Source organism: Acyrthosiphon pisum, chromosome A1 (assembly GCF_005508785.2).
Source record: "Acyrthosiphon pisum isolate AL4f chromosome A1, pea_aphid_22Mar2018_4r6ur, whole genome shotgun sequence".
Taxonomy (NCBI): Eukaryota; Metazoa; Arthropoda; class Insecta; order Hemiptera; family Aphididae; genus Acyrthosiphon; species Acyrthosiphon pisum.
This window is the reverse complement of record NC_042494.1, coordinates 2,902,397-2,923,609: the sequence shown is the minus strand read 5'-3', so window position 1 is coordinate 2,923,609 and position 21,213 is coordinate 2,902,397. Positions and strand designations below refer to the sequence as shown.

Here is a 21,213-nt window from a genome sequence, read left to right as displayed (position 1 = left end):
GCAACGACTGGGCAAGGCTCCCCGAATACATTTATTATTTTAAATCGCAGTCATTATTTTGCACCTAATTATGATAAGGTACAAAAAAAAATTTTTTCTGTTTTACTTATGATTGAGCGTTAAGGTGTAAATAAATTAACTAATTAATTTAAATAATATAATATAGTCTATACCTAAAATCACTGAACTACTGATAACTGAATAAAATTACAATGATAAACATGCAGTTTTACATTATAGATATCATTTAAAAAAATGTTGTTGTCATTTAGGTAATCATATTATTATATAGCTGGTAGGAAGCCTGGAAGCGGCATTATTTCGGGGTGGAGGGTCCAAGGAGTCAGGGAATTATAGAATAGCTAAAACTTCAAAACTAAGTCCTACTGCCAAATTCTTATTACACCTAATTTTCAGCATACTTAACTATATAGATAGGTACATGAAAAAAAAAATCAAAATTAGTTATAGGCGCTGTGCGCGGCAGTAAAATATAGTGTTGTGCGTATGTGTTTAAACGTAAATTTTCAAATTTTGGAAGGATATAAGGTCAAAAATAATGAATTTATGCCTGAATTTCTATTACAGTATAATGCTTGAGGGTGTGGGGAGTAGAGCTCCCAATTAAATATGTTAGGAAAATAAGCTCAACCTCCTCCATAAAAAATTCCTAAATACTACTGATATGTATAGTGGTATATAATTTTATAATGCGCTTACACTTATTTTTATTTCTCATAACGCTATTATAAATTTTTGATGATCAATAATATACCCCTGTCCAATATATACTGGTGATTTAAATGTATGAATGCAGTACATATTTTTGATATAGTATTTTTAATCTACATATAATAGCGTATGGTACATACCTATTTTAATATTATAGAAAATTAAGAAAAACTCGTAATATAATATATATTATAAATCTCTGGTATCCATTTCTTAATTTATATGCTTGATATTATATTAAATTAATATCAAGATCAATTCATAATAATATATGTATATAATATTATGTATATTATATTATACTGAGTATTGGATATTTACTGTTTAAAAATATTCACGACTATATTTTTACATTTCAGCCATATATGTAATTTATAATTCTTAATAAATAACTGCAGATACCTACCTAAGTAGGTACTTATACACACCATTCGTATCAATAACCTGCTATGTAGTATGCTAGGCGTGTATTAGCGCTTCACTTAGTATACAAGTATAAATTATTTATACCAAATACCAATAAGTAAAAAAACAAAAATAATTTAAGGGTACCTAGTATAAAATAGTCATAATAGTTATTTATTTTAAATTTTAATTGTAATGAATTTATAATAATTTATTAGAAAAAACAACACTAAAATTAGTTGAGTTTGTGCGTAAATTATTAAAAACAAATGGTAATTCAAGTCATCACAAATTGTCAATGATTTCGTCATTATTTACATAATAATATAATGTATGAACTGATATTCATGTAGACCATAAATAGTGTATACTCAATCATAATTTTGGTGATAAACGTTATCAATTATAAAAACAAAATATAAGTAATTATAATTAAATATTCTCAGTAAAAAATTCTTAATACCTTAGTTACTCATGACCCTTAAGTAGGTATATTATAATGTGTATACCATATAATTAATGAATCAAACCAAGGTCATTATACAAATTAAAAGTCCCTATCATTTGAAAACGTTACATATTTTTAAAATACCTTAGACAATTATGCTGATTGGAAAGTAATTAGTATTAGACATAATATGTATATGGTGTGATAGTTAAAGCGTTCCCAAAAAAACCAATACGAGTTAATTATATTGGTTCGACTAAAGATTTTATTATTTTTATTTTTTTATTTTTACATTATAGATATGCATACATGTGATGCGTGAATTGCGTGCAAATTGTTTCTATTTTTAAGTATCTATTAACAATATCCTGAGAACACCGCGATGCGGCCACAAGGGAACAATCTCAATATCTTCAAAAATATATTTTTTTTTTTGAATTCGAGAGAAATGTGTTATGTTTAATAATTAAGTCATGTCTGTTCTATGTATAGAGGAGGCCAGGCGAGGTATTCATTAATCTGTATGCTTAGTATACAAGTTTTTTTTCTTGTCTTCAATTAGAAATGTAAAGCAAATTTTTGAATTAATAAATATTAATTATTAATTCAATATTTATATTTATTTATTTATATTAATTATTAATTTTAGTAAGTAATAATTAATAACTAACAACAACTAATGTCTAATGAGTACTAGGTAGCTAATATTTAAAATAATTTAAAAATATTTTCGATACGATATAGATATCGTACAACTTACGATACCTTATGATATCGCGATACAATATTGGCAAAATCGGAACCATATCGATGCACAAATTTATATCATTGCCCGTCACTAATACTTAGCTATTTTCGTATTTTATTTTTAAGTTTTCTTACATTTTTCACAGTTTAAATCAGGTCGTGTGGGGTATATACTAAGAATTTTAATACACAACGATTTCCCTTTTCAATCATTTTGTTTCACTTTTTTAAGATTTAGGAAAAATTATCAGAACCAAATAGTGCTTGATATTTACCTGACCGAGTTTATAATTATGTATTAACCATTCCATTTTCCACAATAAATAAAATCTTTTAAAATATTTTTGATAGTTGAAACCATATTAAAAATTAAAATAAGTATTTTTTTTTTCTAATTTAATTTATATTGTATAAGTTCATGATTTTAAATGTAGCACATATTTAGTTCCTATCATACAAAATATATTACAAACATACGTCATTTTTAATAACAATTAACAATAATAGCAACATAATCAGTAGTGAGTAGATTATATATAGTTTGTTACAACTTAGAAACAAATGCCATAATTACATTTCTGTATTGATAATAATTCAAATGAAATTAAATAACATTAATATCTGTGAAAATTTAAAAAATAAAAATGAAGAAGGTACTTTAATAACCACCACCTATTGTGGTATTGATTATCGAATACATTATGACGTATAAGTAGGTTAACTAATAATATAAAATTCATTGATTAGATACCAAGTGTAGTTTATGCAAGGTGGGCAGGTGTAGTTTTCACAAGAATCGTGTTGATAGTAAGTTTTAGGTAGTTGATACCGTTAATATTTTATTACGTAGGCAGTGAATATAACGATTAAACTGCTTACTAAGAAATCCGTTTGAAAATGTGGACAGTTGTTAAATAAATTATATCAGATAATTATTAGAAAAAAGGTAAAAAAAATGGGTTTAGGAATTAAAAAATAGCGCGAAATTGGGCATATTTAAATTTTAGATTCTGGACGTAGCAATGAATAATATAAACCTATTAGTTTTACAATGATGTGTCATGTTTTTTTTTTGTTATTTATATTTTTTTTGTGTCTAAAGACATTTTTATAAAAAAAATTCTCTGATATTCAGATTTGAGGCAGGTTTCTGGTAAAATGTTAGATAAAGTTTATAAATTGGGGAGTCAAAAGTAGAAATTTTCGAATACTTACACTTTTCAAAACAATCAGGGGGGGGAAATTCAAATAAACACAGACATTTTTATACGCAAAACTAGTAATTAATAAACTAGTAAGAAATATTTAATTTTGTTTTATTGTTGCAATTCAAAAATGAATAACCGTATGGATTTAAAATTCCCAATAAATGTTTGTACCTATATGCATTTTCAAGACATAATAACATTTTGGCTATTTTTGTGTTGTCTATAATTAGGCATTTAAAGTTGTCGAGATTTTTTAGTTTTTATTCGACTCATGTACAATACAATTTTTGTCTGTGTGTAAAAATTCTCGAACATCTAATAGAATAAAAAGTTTTTCTTACAATAATATTCAAATATAATATTGAAAATACATAGTCTCTATTAATTTTTTAATACGAGCGTTTGAATTTTAAATTTTAATGAACATCGTCACAGACCGTCTCCAATCAGAATCATTTATCATCGTATTCATTGATATATCATTGAATTCAAATTTAACAAATCCATTAGGTACAGCAATGAACTACTCAATGGCGATATACTACAGTATACTACCTACTACAGTAGGCTCTGAGCGACATTTTACATCTCTGTTGTCATTCATAAAATTATATAAATAGTCATCTCCATATTATTATACGCAGTAATAATATACATTTAACAGGTACAAGTACAACTCATATATAGGTACCTAGTCTTTTGTTTAAAATTAAAACTATCAAGAATATCCTCAACAAAATGTAATCTGATTTAAATAGGTACTGCATACACTTTAAAGCTATTTGACTTCAGACAAACGACAGCTTTACCCTTTATATTGAATTTGTCTTGAATGGGTATAACTGTATTATTATTTATTATATAACATATTAACCGTATTTACAGTTATAAAATAATTGAATGTAGGTATTATGCATGTTATCTGTCTACTTTCATGTATATTATGTAAATTACTACATGTACATACTGTCATACTAAGCACCAAAGTATAATTTTAAAAAACTTTCAAAACTACTATACTAAAGTGTTTTCACGTAAAAAACAAAAAAACATCTCTGTGGTAAATGTACTAAACGTCTAAACCTATTATTCTTGTAAGTGTTTATGGGACTTTAATATAATGTAGGTACATTAGTTAAATGAATGGAATTGTATTACACATATAGAATAATAATGTCGTTCATTGTAACTATAATAAATGCTAAAACGACTAAAAGTAGGCACGTACCTATATAATAATTAAGTTCTGACGTACAAATTAAAATTTTAATTTGCATCAATTAAACATGGACAGTTCAATTTAAAATTTAAGTGAAGAAATTCATTAATTTTTCCGTACAATTTTTAACAAAATGCTATAATATTATGCTATATGTGAAGTTTAGAAACTAGGGAACCCGCTCTGATTTAAAGTTTGTATCGACTGCACTTCGTCCTTGAGTAGTTTTCTACAACGGACCTATTAAATTTGAATTCAATAAAAATATTTTAATACATACCTACAAAAAATTTGTTACTATAAAAGTCCGATTTCATTAAAAGTTGAACTTCAAATGTCTATACAAATAATTGTGCTTGTGTGTTTTTAATATTTTTTACAAAACTTATGCGAGGAAACTTAATATTGTATAGAAATGATCAGTCTTTGGCCATTAAAGTTAAAAATTTTACAATATAATTTGTTTATTTTTATGATTTAAACTAATTTTAAAAATATTGAAGCTGTATTGACAAGCTTTTTATACAACCAAAAGCATTTTTAGCAACAATTTTAGAAAAAATTGCATGTGCCTCCAAATAGCTCAAAAGTGCAAAAATATTTTGAAAATAATATCAAGCTTGGAAAACGCTAGTATAAATATTTGGTAAAAATTTGATGACCTGTGGTTAAAAAGATACTTTTTATGTATATTACAACAACAAAACAAAAATCAATTTTGACAAAAATTAGTGTCGTAAATATTCCCGCTTTTCAGTTATTTTTTTTGTTTTAGTCTTTCCCGATTATTTTGAAAAGTACTGAACATTTTATTTTGATTCCCCAAAAAGTTCTTGTTAGGTACTGACTGGATTTGTTACCAGAAATCATTCTCATAGCTGGAAATCAGAGCATTTTCTGCTCTAAAACGTGATGAGTGATGACACTAAAAAATAAATAAAAAATATATACCTATTTGTAAAACCAATTTAGACGCTTTGAATCTAAAATGGTTACTTAACAAATTCTTAAACATCAAAATGAATAACAAAATCCAATGATTTATCCTTAAGTATAATTGTAATTTTTTGAAAAATAATAAATAAGTATGTTTTATTCTTTCCTTTATTTTTATAATATTATAATTAAATAGGTAATTTAAACTTAGAATTTATAATTTATATTTGACATTGCGAATACAATAATATAGTTTACCAAGCATAAACATATTTTCTAAAGTATTATAATATTTTATAAATCGAGTGTATTCTTATATTTCTAGATATGTTTAAAACTGTATAATTGATATATATATATATATATATATATGATGATCTATTAATAACTTCATGGTGTCAAATAATTTTATAAAAATACTATAAACCTACACAAAATATCACATATATGCAATTGTAAGCAAATATTATTAATTGAGAATGAATAAACTAAAGAATATATAAAATTGTAATTTTACAACAACATGGTTTTTACTTATTGGTTATATCACTTGTTTGTCATATAAGTTTATTATTTATTAGGTAAAATATAATGTAGGTTAATAATTAGTAATATTCTAGAAGTAACATAAGATTTGGTACAACATTATGACCTATGAATGGATCTAAAAAATTAGAAATAGGAGCCCCACTAATTTTATAGAGGACCCTACTATCAAAAAAAAAAAAAAAAATGATTTTATGTAAAATTGAATAGCTGATCTGTAAACTTAAATAAAATATTTAATACAGGGATCGGATTTGCTTATATTTTGAATCAAAATTAAATATAAATATAACATTGTCGTATAGTTAAAAGTTAAAAGTTAAAATATTACCACAATTGTGAATAACACTTTTAAAAAATAGCTGAAATCAAAGGAAAATAGTAGAGAAATAAGGAATTGAGTACATGTTTATGTATTAAAAATTAATAATATTGTAAAAAAAAAACGGAAAATTTCTAAAAATAATGTTTTACTGTTAATAACCACCATTTTAGTTTTAAAAATATTAAAATAAATAATAGTATTGCCTATACAAGTAATAACTAATAATTATTGTAATTGTTGTAAATTAAATTAATTACGGCAAATTAATAAATATTGTTCTTTTGTCTATTACCAATATATCCCCCATATTATATTGTGTGTAATTAATGCGCTTCTACGCTTGCACTTTTGTTTTATAAATGAAATGTTTAATCTACAAGTGGTTCTTCTCTTGGTAGGACGCAAACTAGCTACTACCTGACAGTCGACGTTTTCGCGTTCACAGTTAAACATCACCACAACACATCGTGAGTACCTACTGAAATATTGTATTTAGACATTATGTAAAATAATTATTACACTTTTACTTAATCGATCTGTATTTATAAGCTTTAGAAAATTATAAAAATATTTTAATACTCACATACAAATAATAAACATTATGATATTATTTATTATTATACTTAAATACAATTATATTTGAGAAATTGCAAACGTTTGTAACTTTAAAGCTAGGTAATAATCGACATTGTTCAATAATATAATACAATATTTATATAAAAATCAAACATAACTATTCGTCTCTATTTTTTCATAGTATGATTATATAGATTATAAATAGAATTATATTGTTTTGGCATTGAGCCAGGGATTATATTGTACATAGTCACTCAGAACTCACTTATTTTGTATTCATTATTTGAAGCCAAATCAGTTCAAGAACGTTTTTTTTGTTTCTTTGTTGTGTGGAATAAAAAAATGTACACATGCTCGTGTTCTTATACTAAACAGTAAATACTAAATTCAAATGATAACACTTAAATCATGTTATGGTTTATATTAAAATAATAGGTATATGTTGAAACCTAATATTATAATTTACTAATATGTATTAATGGTTTTATTGAAATGATCAATCTAATATTTTATTAATCTGATACAAAATTTGATTTCTTTTTAAATTATTACGGTTTTTGTTGAATTGATTTTTGTCTTCACTGAAAAAATATATCTAAATAAATAACTGATAGGTATGTATTTAAAGGGTGTAGTACTTTAGTTAGAAAAATATTACAACACAAACCTGTTGTACACGTATTTTAATTATTGAGCTTGTGTACAAAATATAAATTATAGGCACGTAGGCCTATTATAGTACCTGGTTTCCATATATGTTTTCATATATAATGCAACCACGGTTTTTTACCACCTTGCAAGATATTAGGTTCCCAAATATTCACGAATCACGACTATATATCTACACGATTAATACAAGTTGTAATCAATAGGATGCTTTAATAATATGCGTGATGCTGAAATAAAATTATGAAATTATATTTGGCAAGAAAAAAAATTATAAACATCTAATCTAAAAGTCTGAAATCATTGCCTAGTATGAACTTAACAATAAAACTTGTATATCATTATAACTTGTTTATTCGTAATACAAATTTAAAATACGTCAGCTTATAATGTCACGAATATTTATTTAATTTGATCAATTAAAATTAAACCAAAACAACAGATGTAATTATACACAGTCATTGGACTATTATAATAGTATAAATAGTATAATTATTGAATAGTTGCTGATCGATAATATTAATGATTTATGGTAAAAATATATAGATTCACTATATTTGTAGACGATAAAGAATCAAATATCTCTAACAGTCGTAATGACTTATATATATTTTCGCTTCTTATGTTAATATAAATTATAAATTGTACAATGTGTACCTACGTATATTGATTTTTTAATTTGTAAGATTTATAAACCCCAATAAATTGTCTTTCTTTCGACTGTTCTGTTACTTGTTAGCATATGATATTATGATATATGATGTTATAAACGAAGGTTTTTGCTTTTGTCATTCACATAACGTTAACAGGTAATTTGGGGGCAAGCTGAAAAATCTATATTCTGGTTGCCATGGGAAACCGATTTCCACTATAAAGTATACAATATAACCGAGTCCCTTAAAATCGTACAGAAACATATTTTATAATAGACACATATTTTACCATCAGTTTCTTATCAAAAATATTATTATTGTAATATCCATTGGTCATTTGTTTATCATTATTTTTAATTGATATTTCTAGTACACCATTATCGTTTTTGTGAATAATTAATACTCTTTTAATAGAATCCATAGTTCAAATTGCCAAAATAGGATTAATTTGAATGGAGCTTCTTTTGTCACAGATTTGATATCTAAGTATATTTAATTACGAATTGAAAAAAAAACACTATTATATAATATAAATAAATACTTGTACAATAGACTATTTTTATTTCATTTTGTAAAATGTAAGATTTTGACATTTACTGGTTTTCTACTATGTATAATTTACAGTACTTAGGTATTGTTATATAGCTTAAGTAATTGACCATAAATCAAAAAAACATTTTTATAACAATTCTCCATAATATGCTTGTCTTTTTTTTCTTACACTTTTGTGGGTACTAAGATTGTTTTTAATATATTATTATAAAGATACAACTCGTCAATAGATATGACATGATTAAATATTATGTGCTTTAGAATTATTTAAAAAATTTTCAAAATTATTATTAAAAAGAGAAAACAGTCAAATTTAAACAGGCAATAGCACACTCATTTGTTAACAACATTGGAAACTTTAAAACTATATTATACTTCTAATTATAATATGTTTATCACCTTCAGTTTTATTTCTGTAACGCTATATACCTATACATAGGTGCATAAATATTACAAAAAACACACATTGTAGTGCCCATTAATTATTATATAATACTTTTAATTCACTGAACTTTGATACTAGATAACTAATTATTTATTAGGTACTTTTATTTATATTTTATAATTTTAATGTACAATTATAACGTATATGATATTTATAGGTTATAATAATGTTTTAGTGCATTTTTTATTTATATTTTATTAATATTACAATAAAAACCGGATAAATTTCATATTTTGAAGGACCATTTTTTTTGTATTGCTTATCTATCTATCTTCTTACTGTTTTGTAACATAACAGGTAGGCGGTGTTAAAACCTGAGATGTTGAGCAATTTAAAAACTTGTAGGTCCATATCTATAGGTAATCATATATACTATAGGTGCCTAGTCAATATTCATTAATTGTATTATATTATCGGTTTTTACCGTCACAACATCATGTTCATTATTATAGTAATGACTAATAATATGAAGTTGATTATAAATTTACGTTTGTAGACAAATATATTCGGTGATAACTTATATAGGTATGTCCTAACTGACCACATTATGATTACACATTTCGTCATTTTATTCTGTTATTAATGCGGTGTACCTACCTATTACAATTTGCATTTCGTTATAAAGTCATAAACAGATAACATTACATATATAAATCAACTTATAAAATGACGACAATTCTGTAGTCTCAGTAGCTGGGATATCAAATGTTCAATGTGTAATTCGAATCTATATTGGACAGTGATATTATATTGTTTATAATTAAATATTTTTTAATCTAAGGCATGTTCTGTGTAATGTAATGTATTACTGTTCTACATGTACTTTTATAAGTGGCATCCTTTGATAAATATTATAATAATATATAAACATATTTATGAACAAATTGACAAATATTCTTAACTCTGCAATTATTACAATAATACACATTGTTATAGGTTCTATAATTATATCTTTTGATACAACTTGCATACGGATATATAACATGATAATGACATAATAATGTATAATATGTAGGTAGTTCGTAAATACATTGTATAATCGTCTTTCTACACAAAGCGTGAAATTGGAAATTATTCGATACAAATACATTTCAGAATAATTTTTTTAAAAAAGTAAATTTTGTGCTTGAATTCCTCTCTTGGGTAGAAGAAGCAATTTTCTCTTTTTTAAAAACATATTTTGTTGAAATCTACCTCCTCTAATTTTTCTAAATGATACGCAACAAGTAATTTAATCTCCGGGGCCGTAAATAATATTTAATACATTTTGGTGTACCTTTATTGCTTTTTTCGTGATCAAGTTCTACCTTATATTGTATACAGAGTATATCTACTCAAATTTCTAACGTTTGATGAAAATTTGTTTTTATAAAAAAAAATAATTCGCAGATAATCACTTTACTATTAATATAATATATCGCAAGAAAATAATATGAAAAGTTAAACCTGGAAATTGACGTCATAATTTTACATTAAGGCTATTGAATGTTATATAATATATCATATATATGAATGTACGATGTGTATGTTTGTTGTGTATTATGAAATATCATAAATAGACTAGATTAGATAAATATTATTCAGTTCAGTTCGCTATCCTCTGCTCGTTTGTTATATAGTCTATATACCTACGTTTAAATTTTTACAAACAGTACGTTTGTTACGTTTGAATTACTTTTATATGATATATCATCATATAGTTATTATTTATTTATCTAAGTCAAGTAAGAATTGTACTTTTAATTCAAATATAGGGACCTATAATATTACGTAATCGTTATTTAATTTTAAACTCTAAGATATGTATTGTTACATTTTATGTATGCATTTAGAGTTTAGACATAATATTATAGTATACATTTAGTTAACCTTATAACCTGCTTATTATAATATTTCTTATACGATTGGGTTCGTTTATAATTAAAATCATATTTTGTTATTTTATCAGACTTTTTCTGTTTAATTAAACAATAAACAGATAATATGGTATTAAAAAATCTTTAGAAATAATCAAATACATAAATTATCATCATTCAAATCCAATAGGAACCGTAGACATCGGTAATTTCTTTTGATGTGTTTAAAATTAAAATTAATACAAAAATTGTATGCAATTTGATGCTAACCGACGCGAGATATGAATTTTTTGCGTGTTAGAAAAATGGTGTGTTGATATTTCATAGTAATAATATAACCCATCGTATATTTTGTTTACGTACTCCGAATTTTGTACCTACAGTGTTGTCTAATTGCAATTTTTACTTTATACCTGTAGGGCTTTCTTTTGCTCGTGACTAGTTTAACTGGTATTGCTAAACATACAATCCTCTTTTAGTTTTTACCATCACTAAAAAGAAACCGGTTTTAAAACGCTTAAACACGATGATATAACATGATAATTAGTTATCATTCAATATTATATAGTAGTATATTATTTCTATATTTATAGGTACATAGATTATAGATATACATAGATATACATACCATCTAAACTTAAAGTATTTATTAGACTTGCAAAAAAATACAAAAATATAAAAACACTGGGAAAAAATATATTTTCATGGCATATAATATATTATGTGGTTGGGCTTTATGTAAATATTTGTTATCTAATTGAAAATTAGAAAATTTTTCAAACAAACAAACATAATACGCAATAATCAGGAGAAAGTGTTTTCTATTCAAAAACAACTGCTGCTGCAAACTCACTGAAGTCCAATAAATTGCACGTAATTCACTAATTATTTAAACGAGTAAACGACAATATACCTAATTATGTTATACCGTTATTTGATAATAAATCATTAGGTTAAATATACATTTGTAGGATATTTTTGATATATTACAATTTTAACGGTTTGCAAACACGTCATTGTTACACTCGTTTATCGTTGAGTGCAATTATTATTGTTGTATAGATGAAAAACAATCACGCGCATATAAGCATATTATTATATTGTGTGCATATATAGTAAAACATCGTACGATATTATAAGCAATTCCGCCCCAGTCACTTTTGGTCGGCTTTGGACTTCGTATATACTGAAATTCACCCCAATCAATAACTGGCGCCACTATAGTATCTCTCCTCGTGCTCCAGTTCTGCGCGGTCCCGACGAAACGTTTGTTTCTTAAATGGAAAATAGTAGTCATTCCGTGCGTTTTGATTTGTGAAAAACCTCAACTCATCGTCATAGACAGACAGACAGTGTGAGAGAGAGTGAGTATAAATACATTGCAAATTATAACAACCAATTTTAAACATAAAACGCACAATAATTATATTGCCTGTTTACTATACCTATACCTATCTAAATTTAATCTTTATACCTACTTGCGGCGCGCACAAAAGTAATACATTTTTAATAACCACTTATTTGCGTAATTAAGGTGAGTAAACATAGGTATAGGTGTAATCACTGACGTACCTATATATTATTGTAACATTTTCTTCAATATAAAGTCATCATAGGTAATCGTTTTGTTTATCATCGAATTACTGCTTTTACACGTTTCAAACTATTTTTTTGCTGATCATAAAAACACATCTCTAGGTCATCCGTAGTTAAATACGCATGTATATAATATAGTTAGTAAGGTAGTTGTGTAAGTGTAATATTGACAATGAATTAAACATATGTCGTGCAATCGTCTCGTTCCTACCTACATTTCACCTGTAACTTGTTAGAATAGTATTAAAAAATATATATATACATTATATTATATTAAGTTTATACGCAATAGCATTGCCATGTAGGTCACATATTCTAACGAATAATAAAATATGTATGGGTAGATATACCTACACAAAAGTAAAGTTATTGTATAACTATCATTATTATTATTGACATTTAGAAAAATAGTTTTCTAAAAATGTATCATTTATATTTTATGTTTTCGTAACAGTTTCTAAATAAACATCATAGACCATAGTTTTGTCAGAATAACCCTGGATATACTTATTTATTCAGTCCAAGTATCGGTAGACATTGTAATATTAACAATTAATGCATTTTACAGTTCAGCCATGCCGGGAAACGGATTATTGGAAACTTCTCCCAACTATGTTATCAACAAAGCTGTTGCGGCTAGATTTCAACAGCTGCCCCAACCAAAGGATAAGGTGCAAGTCATGTACGTATGGATTGACGGAACTGGACAAGATCTTAGAGCCAAGTCTAGAACACTAGACTTTATTCCTACAAAACCCGAAGGTATGTCGTACATCTAATTCGATATATATTATAACTATCTGCTATGTATAATGTATACACTATATACATTATAAATTACAACGTTGTAAAAATAAACATAAATACATATAAATTACATTTGAATCAATCCCGTCGAGAGTGTACTAACCATATATCTGACTAGTTAATCTAATTGTTAAATATTTTTTTTATTTTAAATTTATATGTTTTTAGGTCACTATTTATATTGGGTGGGTCAGCGGAATTAGGATATCCTGTTAAAACATAATATACAATTTGTTTTTTTCCCTATGTTCACTGCGTGTGAATACTAATAGAATTATTGCAGTAAATTGACGTAGTCGTTTATAACCTATTATATAGGCAATTCATAGTCAAGGACTAAATGGTTTGTTCTAACCTTGATTGTAATTCGCAAACAAAAACAGACAAATGACAATTAATAGCTGTCAGTATGAAATATCAAAATATAACATTGAAACGTATATATTTGATCGATTAATCATAATTATTACTCTGGAATAGAAAAAAATGAATATTAATCGTGTTTTGAACATGCAATCGGATAATAATATAAAATAAAAATATTCCATCAATCAATCTATTTACTATAAATTTATATATAAGTACTCCTTTCTTCATTTGTAATAAATAGACAAAAGTAATACCTATAGTAGGTATATTTACATTTTACTGTGATTGAAATATTATTTTTATTTAGCAATATTGAGAATAGAAAATATCTATGAAAATAATATTAATAAATATATTCATTCAATTAATATAGGTTATTACTGTTTAATAATTTATAATTAAATTGTTGTATATTTCGGTAAGGTAAAATAATATTTTACCAAAATAAATTGATGAAAGAAAATAATGGTCCGCCTACTTAATATAATATTATATGGTTTAAGTGTACTCGATTACCTCATTTTAAACTTTAATATTTGGCATTTGATATTTTAATACAGAACTCCCTGTTTGGAATTACGATGGAAGCTCTACGTACCAATCTCAAGGAGAAAACTCGGATACATTTTTATATCCAGTGGCCATTTTTAACGACCCGTTCAGGTTGGCACCAAACAAACTTGTCATGTGCGAAACGTACAAACACGATCACACTCCGACTGGTAATAAAAAATATGATACCTATGGTATAATATTAACAAATTATTAAAAACTATTGACACTCGTAAGAACAATATGGCCGATTCCGACTTTCACCATTTTTTTTTTTGCCATAAAAACCGAGAAAACTATTGTCAAAAATCGTGGATAACTTTTTATCACACGCATATTTTTTTTACTACAAATATTGGCAATACTCAATATTAGATACTGATTCTGTGCTCTTAAAACAGTGAATGTGTATATTACGTGTATTTTTCAACGATTAGAATAATCGGCCCGATGATCTTACGAGTGTCTCAACATAAAATATAAAAATCGTTATTACCGCATGTAACTATATTTATATGGATATTAGTACCGCCGGTTAACGGCATATATATGACACGCCGACACTCCTGACGCAGCACAATAATATGAAATTTCATTAAAATGTATTTTTTTTTTTATAATTATAGGTACAAATCACCGTAAAGCCGCTTTGGAAGCCATGACTAAAGCTGCCGACCAAAAACCGTGGTTTGGTATCGAACAAGAATACACGTTACTCGACACTGACGGCAAACCGTTCGGATGGCCAAAGACTGGATTCCCAGGTCCCCAGGTACGTTTCGTATACACGTCGTGACGGATGTGATGTATACATGTCATGGAACATTTTAATATAGTCTCTTTGCGACCGTTGGTAAAAACTGAAATTATGTGCGTACAGGGTCCGTACTATTGCGGTGTTGGCGCTGATAAAGTGTACGGACGTGACATTGTGGAGGCTCATTATCGTGCATGTCTGTATGCCGGAATCAACATATCTGGAGAGAATGCCGAAGTTATGCCAGCTCAGGTACCTATATAATATACATTATGCAAGCTCATTGATATTATACATTTACGGCTTTACGAACGTTCGCCAGTGCGGAAATTTATAATTTACATATTTTTTAATACCTACCTTTTTCAGGCGTTGTATAATACTATGTATAAACAACGCTGTCTGCAGCGTTAAACGTAGACTGTTCGAATTTTTTATTGGTAATTATAACACGTCGATTTTATCGTAAAAAACCCGTTTAACCTTCACTAGATTGAACGCGCTGTAAATATTATTGTCTCGGCCCTCTTGTAGTTGTATTTTAAAACTGCGTAAATTATATCGCTCAAATTTGAATCGAATTTCTTTCCAAATTGAATTTTTGAAGACAGTCTTCTTTCAAAAACATTAAACTTCTTTTTAATTTAATATTTCTTATACTTAATTGTACTAACTTAAATGTGTGTACTGTTTGCTCAGTATTACTCACTGCTCAAGACACCTGAGAAATATGCAATCAAATTATTGAAACATTTTACACTTTTCAGGCAGTTCTTTTAACAATAAATGTCTACTCATTATCCCAAAAAGTGTTAAAATTTAAGACAATTTCAGTTTTACATACAATATGATTTCATTAAAAAACAACATAGTAACCTATTTGAAAAAAATATGATATTTTCAATAACAGCTTCTGATTTTTAATAAGAAATTGTTTATTAAAAAAAAATTAAAAACTTAAAAACATGATATCAATAAGAATAGCTAAAAATTTTTCAAAAAATATTGTTTTGTGATGATTTCAAACTGTGTAATATAAAATATTTTAACCAGAACATCACTAAATATCCCGGATCACCTTTATAAAGTACTTGGACCTGACCTTGAAAACTCCAATAATATCATAATGTTTCTACAAAAAACTAAACTGTATAACCTTATCTCAGCATATTGTCTTTTTTTCTCTTATTCTCTATATTATACACCCTTAAACTCATGATATAGTAATAACTAAAAGTGTTTATAACCTTGTAATGCAAATATTGTAAGGCAATAACCTTTGTTGTTGAGACTTTAAATAAATAAGTATTTTAAGCAATGAGTGGCTAGTGTTTACTGTTAAATAATCACCCAGAATAAACATCATAGATTAATATTACATAACATTTTTTTTGTTTATGATTTATGAATATAAATCCTAATAATATGCTACAGTTATTTTATTATCAATGTATTAAAAACTGAATTGTATATATTATTGTCGACTTATATTATAGTATGTAAGACAATTAAATAAATCGCATATTTCAGTGGGAATTCCAAGTTGGACCATGTGAAGGTATTAGCATTGGTGATCATTTATGGATGGCTCGTTTCTTGCTGCACCGTATTGCCGAAGAGTTTGGCATTGTGGTAACACTTGACCCAAAACCAGTACCAGGAGATTGGAATGGTGCAGGTGCACATTGTAATTTCTCAACACAAGCTATGAGAGAAAACAATGGAATAATGTAAGTTATACTTTAAATCGATAATTTGTTTTTAATTGTTTTATAACATTTTAATCTAAATGATTAATTATTGTTTTAGTGAAATCGAAAAGGCTATTGACAAATTGTCCAAACAACATATGAGACATATCAAGGCGTACGATCCCAACGAAGGCAAAGATAACGAGCGTCGTTTGACCGGAAGACACGAAACTTCTTCCATTCACGATTTCTCGGCTGGTTAGTACTTAGCTGTACCTAATATAGTACTACCCCTAGTACCCTAATGCGTACCAACTGCAGAGATCAAAAAAGTTTTAGAATATTTCAAAAAGTTCCATTTAAACACCTATAATATTACACATAGTACACAAATGCGCACTAACTGCAGAAGTCAAAACAGTTTTAGAAAATGTTTAAAAGTTCTATTAAACAGCTGAAAAAATTATTTTATACAATATACATTGAAAACAACAAAAAAAACTGCCTATATATACCTACGTTTTAAATATGTTCTAAAAGAATATATTATTAAAAAAATACACAATAATTTAATATCTAATTTAAAATAAAATGCTACCAATAAATAGCGTGAAGCTCCAAGCACCAAGCTGCTCACACACATTTTTTCATTTAATAATCAATTAATTCAAATTCTAATTTTTGACATTTTTAAATATATCTATTTTAAGACAAATTGTAAAAATTATTGACATTTTTTGTCCTACTTAAATGTTTTTCAAATGAGACCCCCACATTTTTACTGTAAATTATTTAGTGGATATTTTTTTTGAAAATGTTGATGTACATAATATATTGTCTTAAAATAGGTTTATTATTTAAAAATTAAAATAAATAGATTTTGAATTACTGCATCATTTAAAAAAAGGAATCCTTGGTGAATCTATGCTATATATATATTTGACTGGAGTTTTTGTTTTAAATCTTTTAATTTGTTTTTTAAATATAATAAAAATAACTTATATTTTTTCAAAGTTATAATTCGCATACACACTAAACATGTATTTTTAACTGAAACATTTCCTAAAATAAAATTTAATAAGATCACATAATTTTTTTTTCCAAAATAAATAAAAGTTAATTCATAAATTGGTTAAATTCAGCCTTTGATACTGAGTTGTAATGCTAAGTTAACATTATCATCTGTAAAAAAAATATCAAAAAAAGTATTTGTTATTGTTCTAGGCGTGGCTAACCGTGGTGCCAGTATTCGTATTCCTCGTGGCTGTGCCGAAGAGAAGAAGGGTTACTTAGAAGATCGTAGACCATCGTCCAACTGCGACCCATACAGAGTGACCGAAGTCATTGTACGCACCGTGTGCCTAAATGAATAAAGGAAATATTAAGATAATAACCTCTACCCAACAAGATAAACATAAATATCGCCCCACCTTGGAAAAAAAACATTATCTCATATTTAAAATATTATAGAACTATTGTTAGGCACTGCATAATATTATGTTACAATTTTTTAATTTTAGTTCAAGACCAACAACAATATTGCATTTTAATGAGTGTCACTAAAAAGACATGTTGATTTTTACATATTTTATTATTTATACATTTATACTAACAAATGGTTTATTATATGGTTTTGTTATCATGTATACCCACTGTTATTTTTGTGCAAATTTATTTTACAATTTATTTTTGGGGAAAATCATTTGTGAAAAATTATATTTTTGTTAATTTAAAATTATGAATTGTTTAAACAATATACCAATGACTTGATTTATTTGTTTCACTAATCAGTAAACACTATTATATTATAATCCTATAAAAATAGCGAAACCATTAAACAGTACCTGTAACTTACTCCTGTTGGTACCTATAAATTATAATTATAATTTATATATGTCAATATTGAATTATAACTTATTTTGAATAATAATTGATACAATAATTATTCCTAGTATAGGATAATAGGTTGATGATAATAATATGTTATGAAGATATCGATATGGGAGTTATGATTAGGTATTTAAAAATAAATATAATGATTGTCTATACAAGTATCTAAAAATAATTTTTTTTTTAATTTGTAAGAATTAATAAGTTAGTACTATACTAAATATTACTTTTATGTTATACCCTTCATGTAAACAGAAGACCCCGAGAGGCTGAAGCAACTCAATACACTTTTCTAAAAAATAAACTGCACATTGGAGATTTGTGTGGAGATCATTGTCTTTTTTTACTATAAAAAATTATGAATAATAAAAAATAATTGTTATGCTCTAGTTTAATTTTTCTTTTATTAGTAGTGAAAGTGTTCAAGACGACAAGACTATTGTTTCAAGTTTTTCATACAAATTTAAAGTCAGTCATCATATTATGTACTATCGTTTGCAAAGTTTTTTAAAAAATGGGTGCATAATATAACTTTTATTTTAACTGAATAGGGTATATTATTAGTGTTAATTGTTGTTAGTGTTCACCACGATCGATATAAAACTTGAAAACGAAATAAAAATACACTTTACAGAACATTAAACAAATGCAAATTACAAAATGTCTTATGTCTTATGAAACTTATTGCGGTGATATTGTAAGGCACGATTATCTTTAATTATTTTTAATCGTGTTGTTAAATGTTAGGTATAGCATTGACCTTGAATAAGTGCAGTCACGTGCAGAATTTTACTGTGCAATTTAAATTATTCATTTTATTCATTTTCAATTGATATCATACAAGTTCGAAAACTAATTTATCTTGAGGGCGGCTATGAGTCATTTTTTTCTTAGGTGGGGAATTGAGCCCCCTCTTATCACCCCTTGTGACACTTGTGCAGTAGGTAAGATTATTATTGAAGACTAACAAAATACTATTCTTAGTAGGTACCAACATACATTTATTGTAATAACTCAAAACCTACTCCATCGAATTTCGATTTAAAACGTCAACATTCTCAAAAAAATGATCTAATTAATACTAATTTACTGTAATCACAGATGTCTCATTTAAAAAAAGAAAAAGCTTGTATGTTCAGTGGTCACTACTTAAATGATATTAAAATCTAAATATTTGGAAATATGGTCATTACATTTATGGCTAAAAAATCCATGAATCCAAATTTTAATTAATGCAATATTAAGGGGGGGGGGGGGGTTACTGTGGTTGTTGAATGGATCTGTGTACATTTATAATACCGTCACCGACCCGCTTTGGTATCTAGTTAAAAGTATTAAAAAATTCAAAATATAATAATATTATGTAGATTTTAGGCGTAAAATAGACGTAAGCAATAATTAAAAGAAGATAATCTTTTGAAGATGAAAATCTAAATCAATTAATACCAATGGTAGGTATAATATGTAATATGAAAAGATACGAATAGCTTAAATTATTTATTTTTAATAGGTACCTATATTGTCGTAAATAGTGAAACACATAACAGGCGGCGCTGCAACTGCCACTTTGTCTGGTACAACATGTCCATATATTATAGGTACATAATATGCAATTATATAATAAATTAATATAATAAATTAATATAAACAATTTACTTATGATAAAACGTAAATTATTATTTGTAAGGTGATATTATATTTAATATTAACACCCACACTGGCCACAATTTATTTGATGAGTACCCAGTGAACCTGTGAAATGTGAATAGGTAGGTAGGTACTTAAATTAATTGTATAATACTATCTACTAAAAAACCTTATATAAGAAATGGGTTAAATTCGACTCAAGGTTTGATCGAAGAATTCTTGTTGTGATAAATGCTGTTGGAATTATGTTAAATTTATAACTGCTCTAAACCAACCCCTCTTATAGGTATATGATTATATAAAGTATTACAAAATGTATTCTATATATTATATCATGTAGAACTTTTTTCATTGTTATTCTTTATTTTTCTTATGTTTAACTGCGACAGTGCTACAGTCAAAATTATTATCCTTATTGATTGTGAATGAAGTTTTTCCGTACAAATAAATAAAAAAAAACAATATTGTAAGTTTTTTTATAATACCTATAGGTAGTAGGTACCTATCTAACCTATATATTTAATATATAAAAACATGAATTTGTATTTTTTACTTTTATTTAAATTTTAGTGTAGGCACGTGTTTTTGAG

General features: G+C 26.3%; 1 protein-coding gene across 3 annotated transcripts; it reads left to right on the top strand.

Annotated features, from left to right (window-relative positions):
- The first annotated feature begins 6,936 nt into the window (after positions 1-6,936).
- On the top strand, positions 6,937-19,148 carry Gs2 (glutamine synthetase 2). Of its 3 annotated transcripts, none has more exon segments than NM_001160376.1 (8): positions 6,937-7,033; positions 13,479-13,672; positions 14,647-14,808; positions 15,265-15,410; positions 15,519-15,647; positions 16,926-17,125; positions 17,205-17,344; positions 18,311-19,148. In NM_001160376.1, coding segments are annotated over 7 exon segments (1,113 nt in total). In that variant the 5' UTR covers positions 6,937-7,033; positions 13,479-13,485; the 3' UTR covers positions 18,460-19,148.
- The last annotated feature ends 2,065 nt before the right edge of the window (positions 19,149-21,213 follow it).

Excerpts from the sequence above, each read along its gene's own strand:
- Gs2 (XM_029486021.1), top strand. Across the intron at positions 14,809-15,264 it reads ACACGATCACACTCCGACTG|GTACAAATCACCGTAAAGCC; the intron begins GTAATAAAAAAT and ends TTATAATTATAG. Across the intron at positions 17,126-17,204 it reads AGAGAAAACAATGGAATAAT|TGAAATCGAAAAGGCTATTG; the intron begins GTAAGTTATACT and ends TTATTGTTTTAG.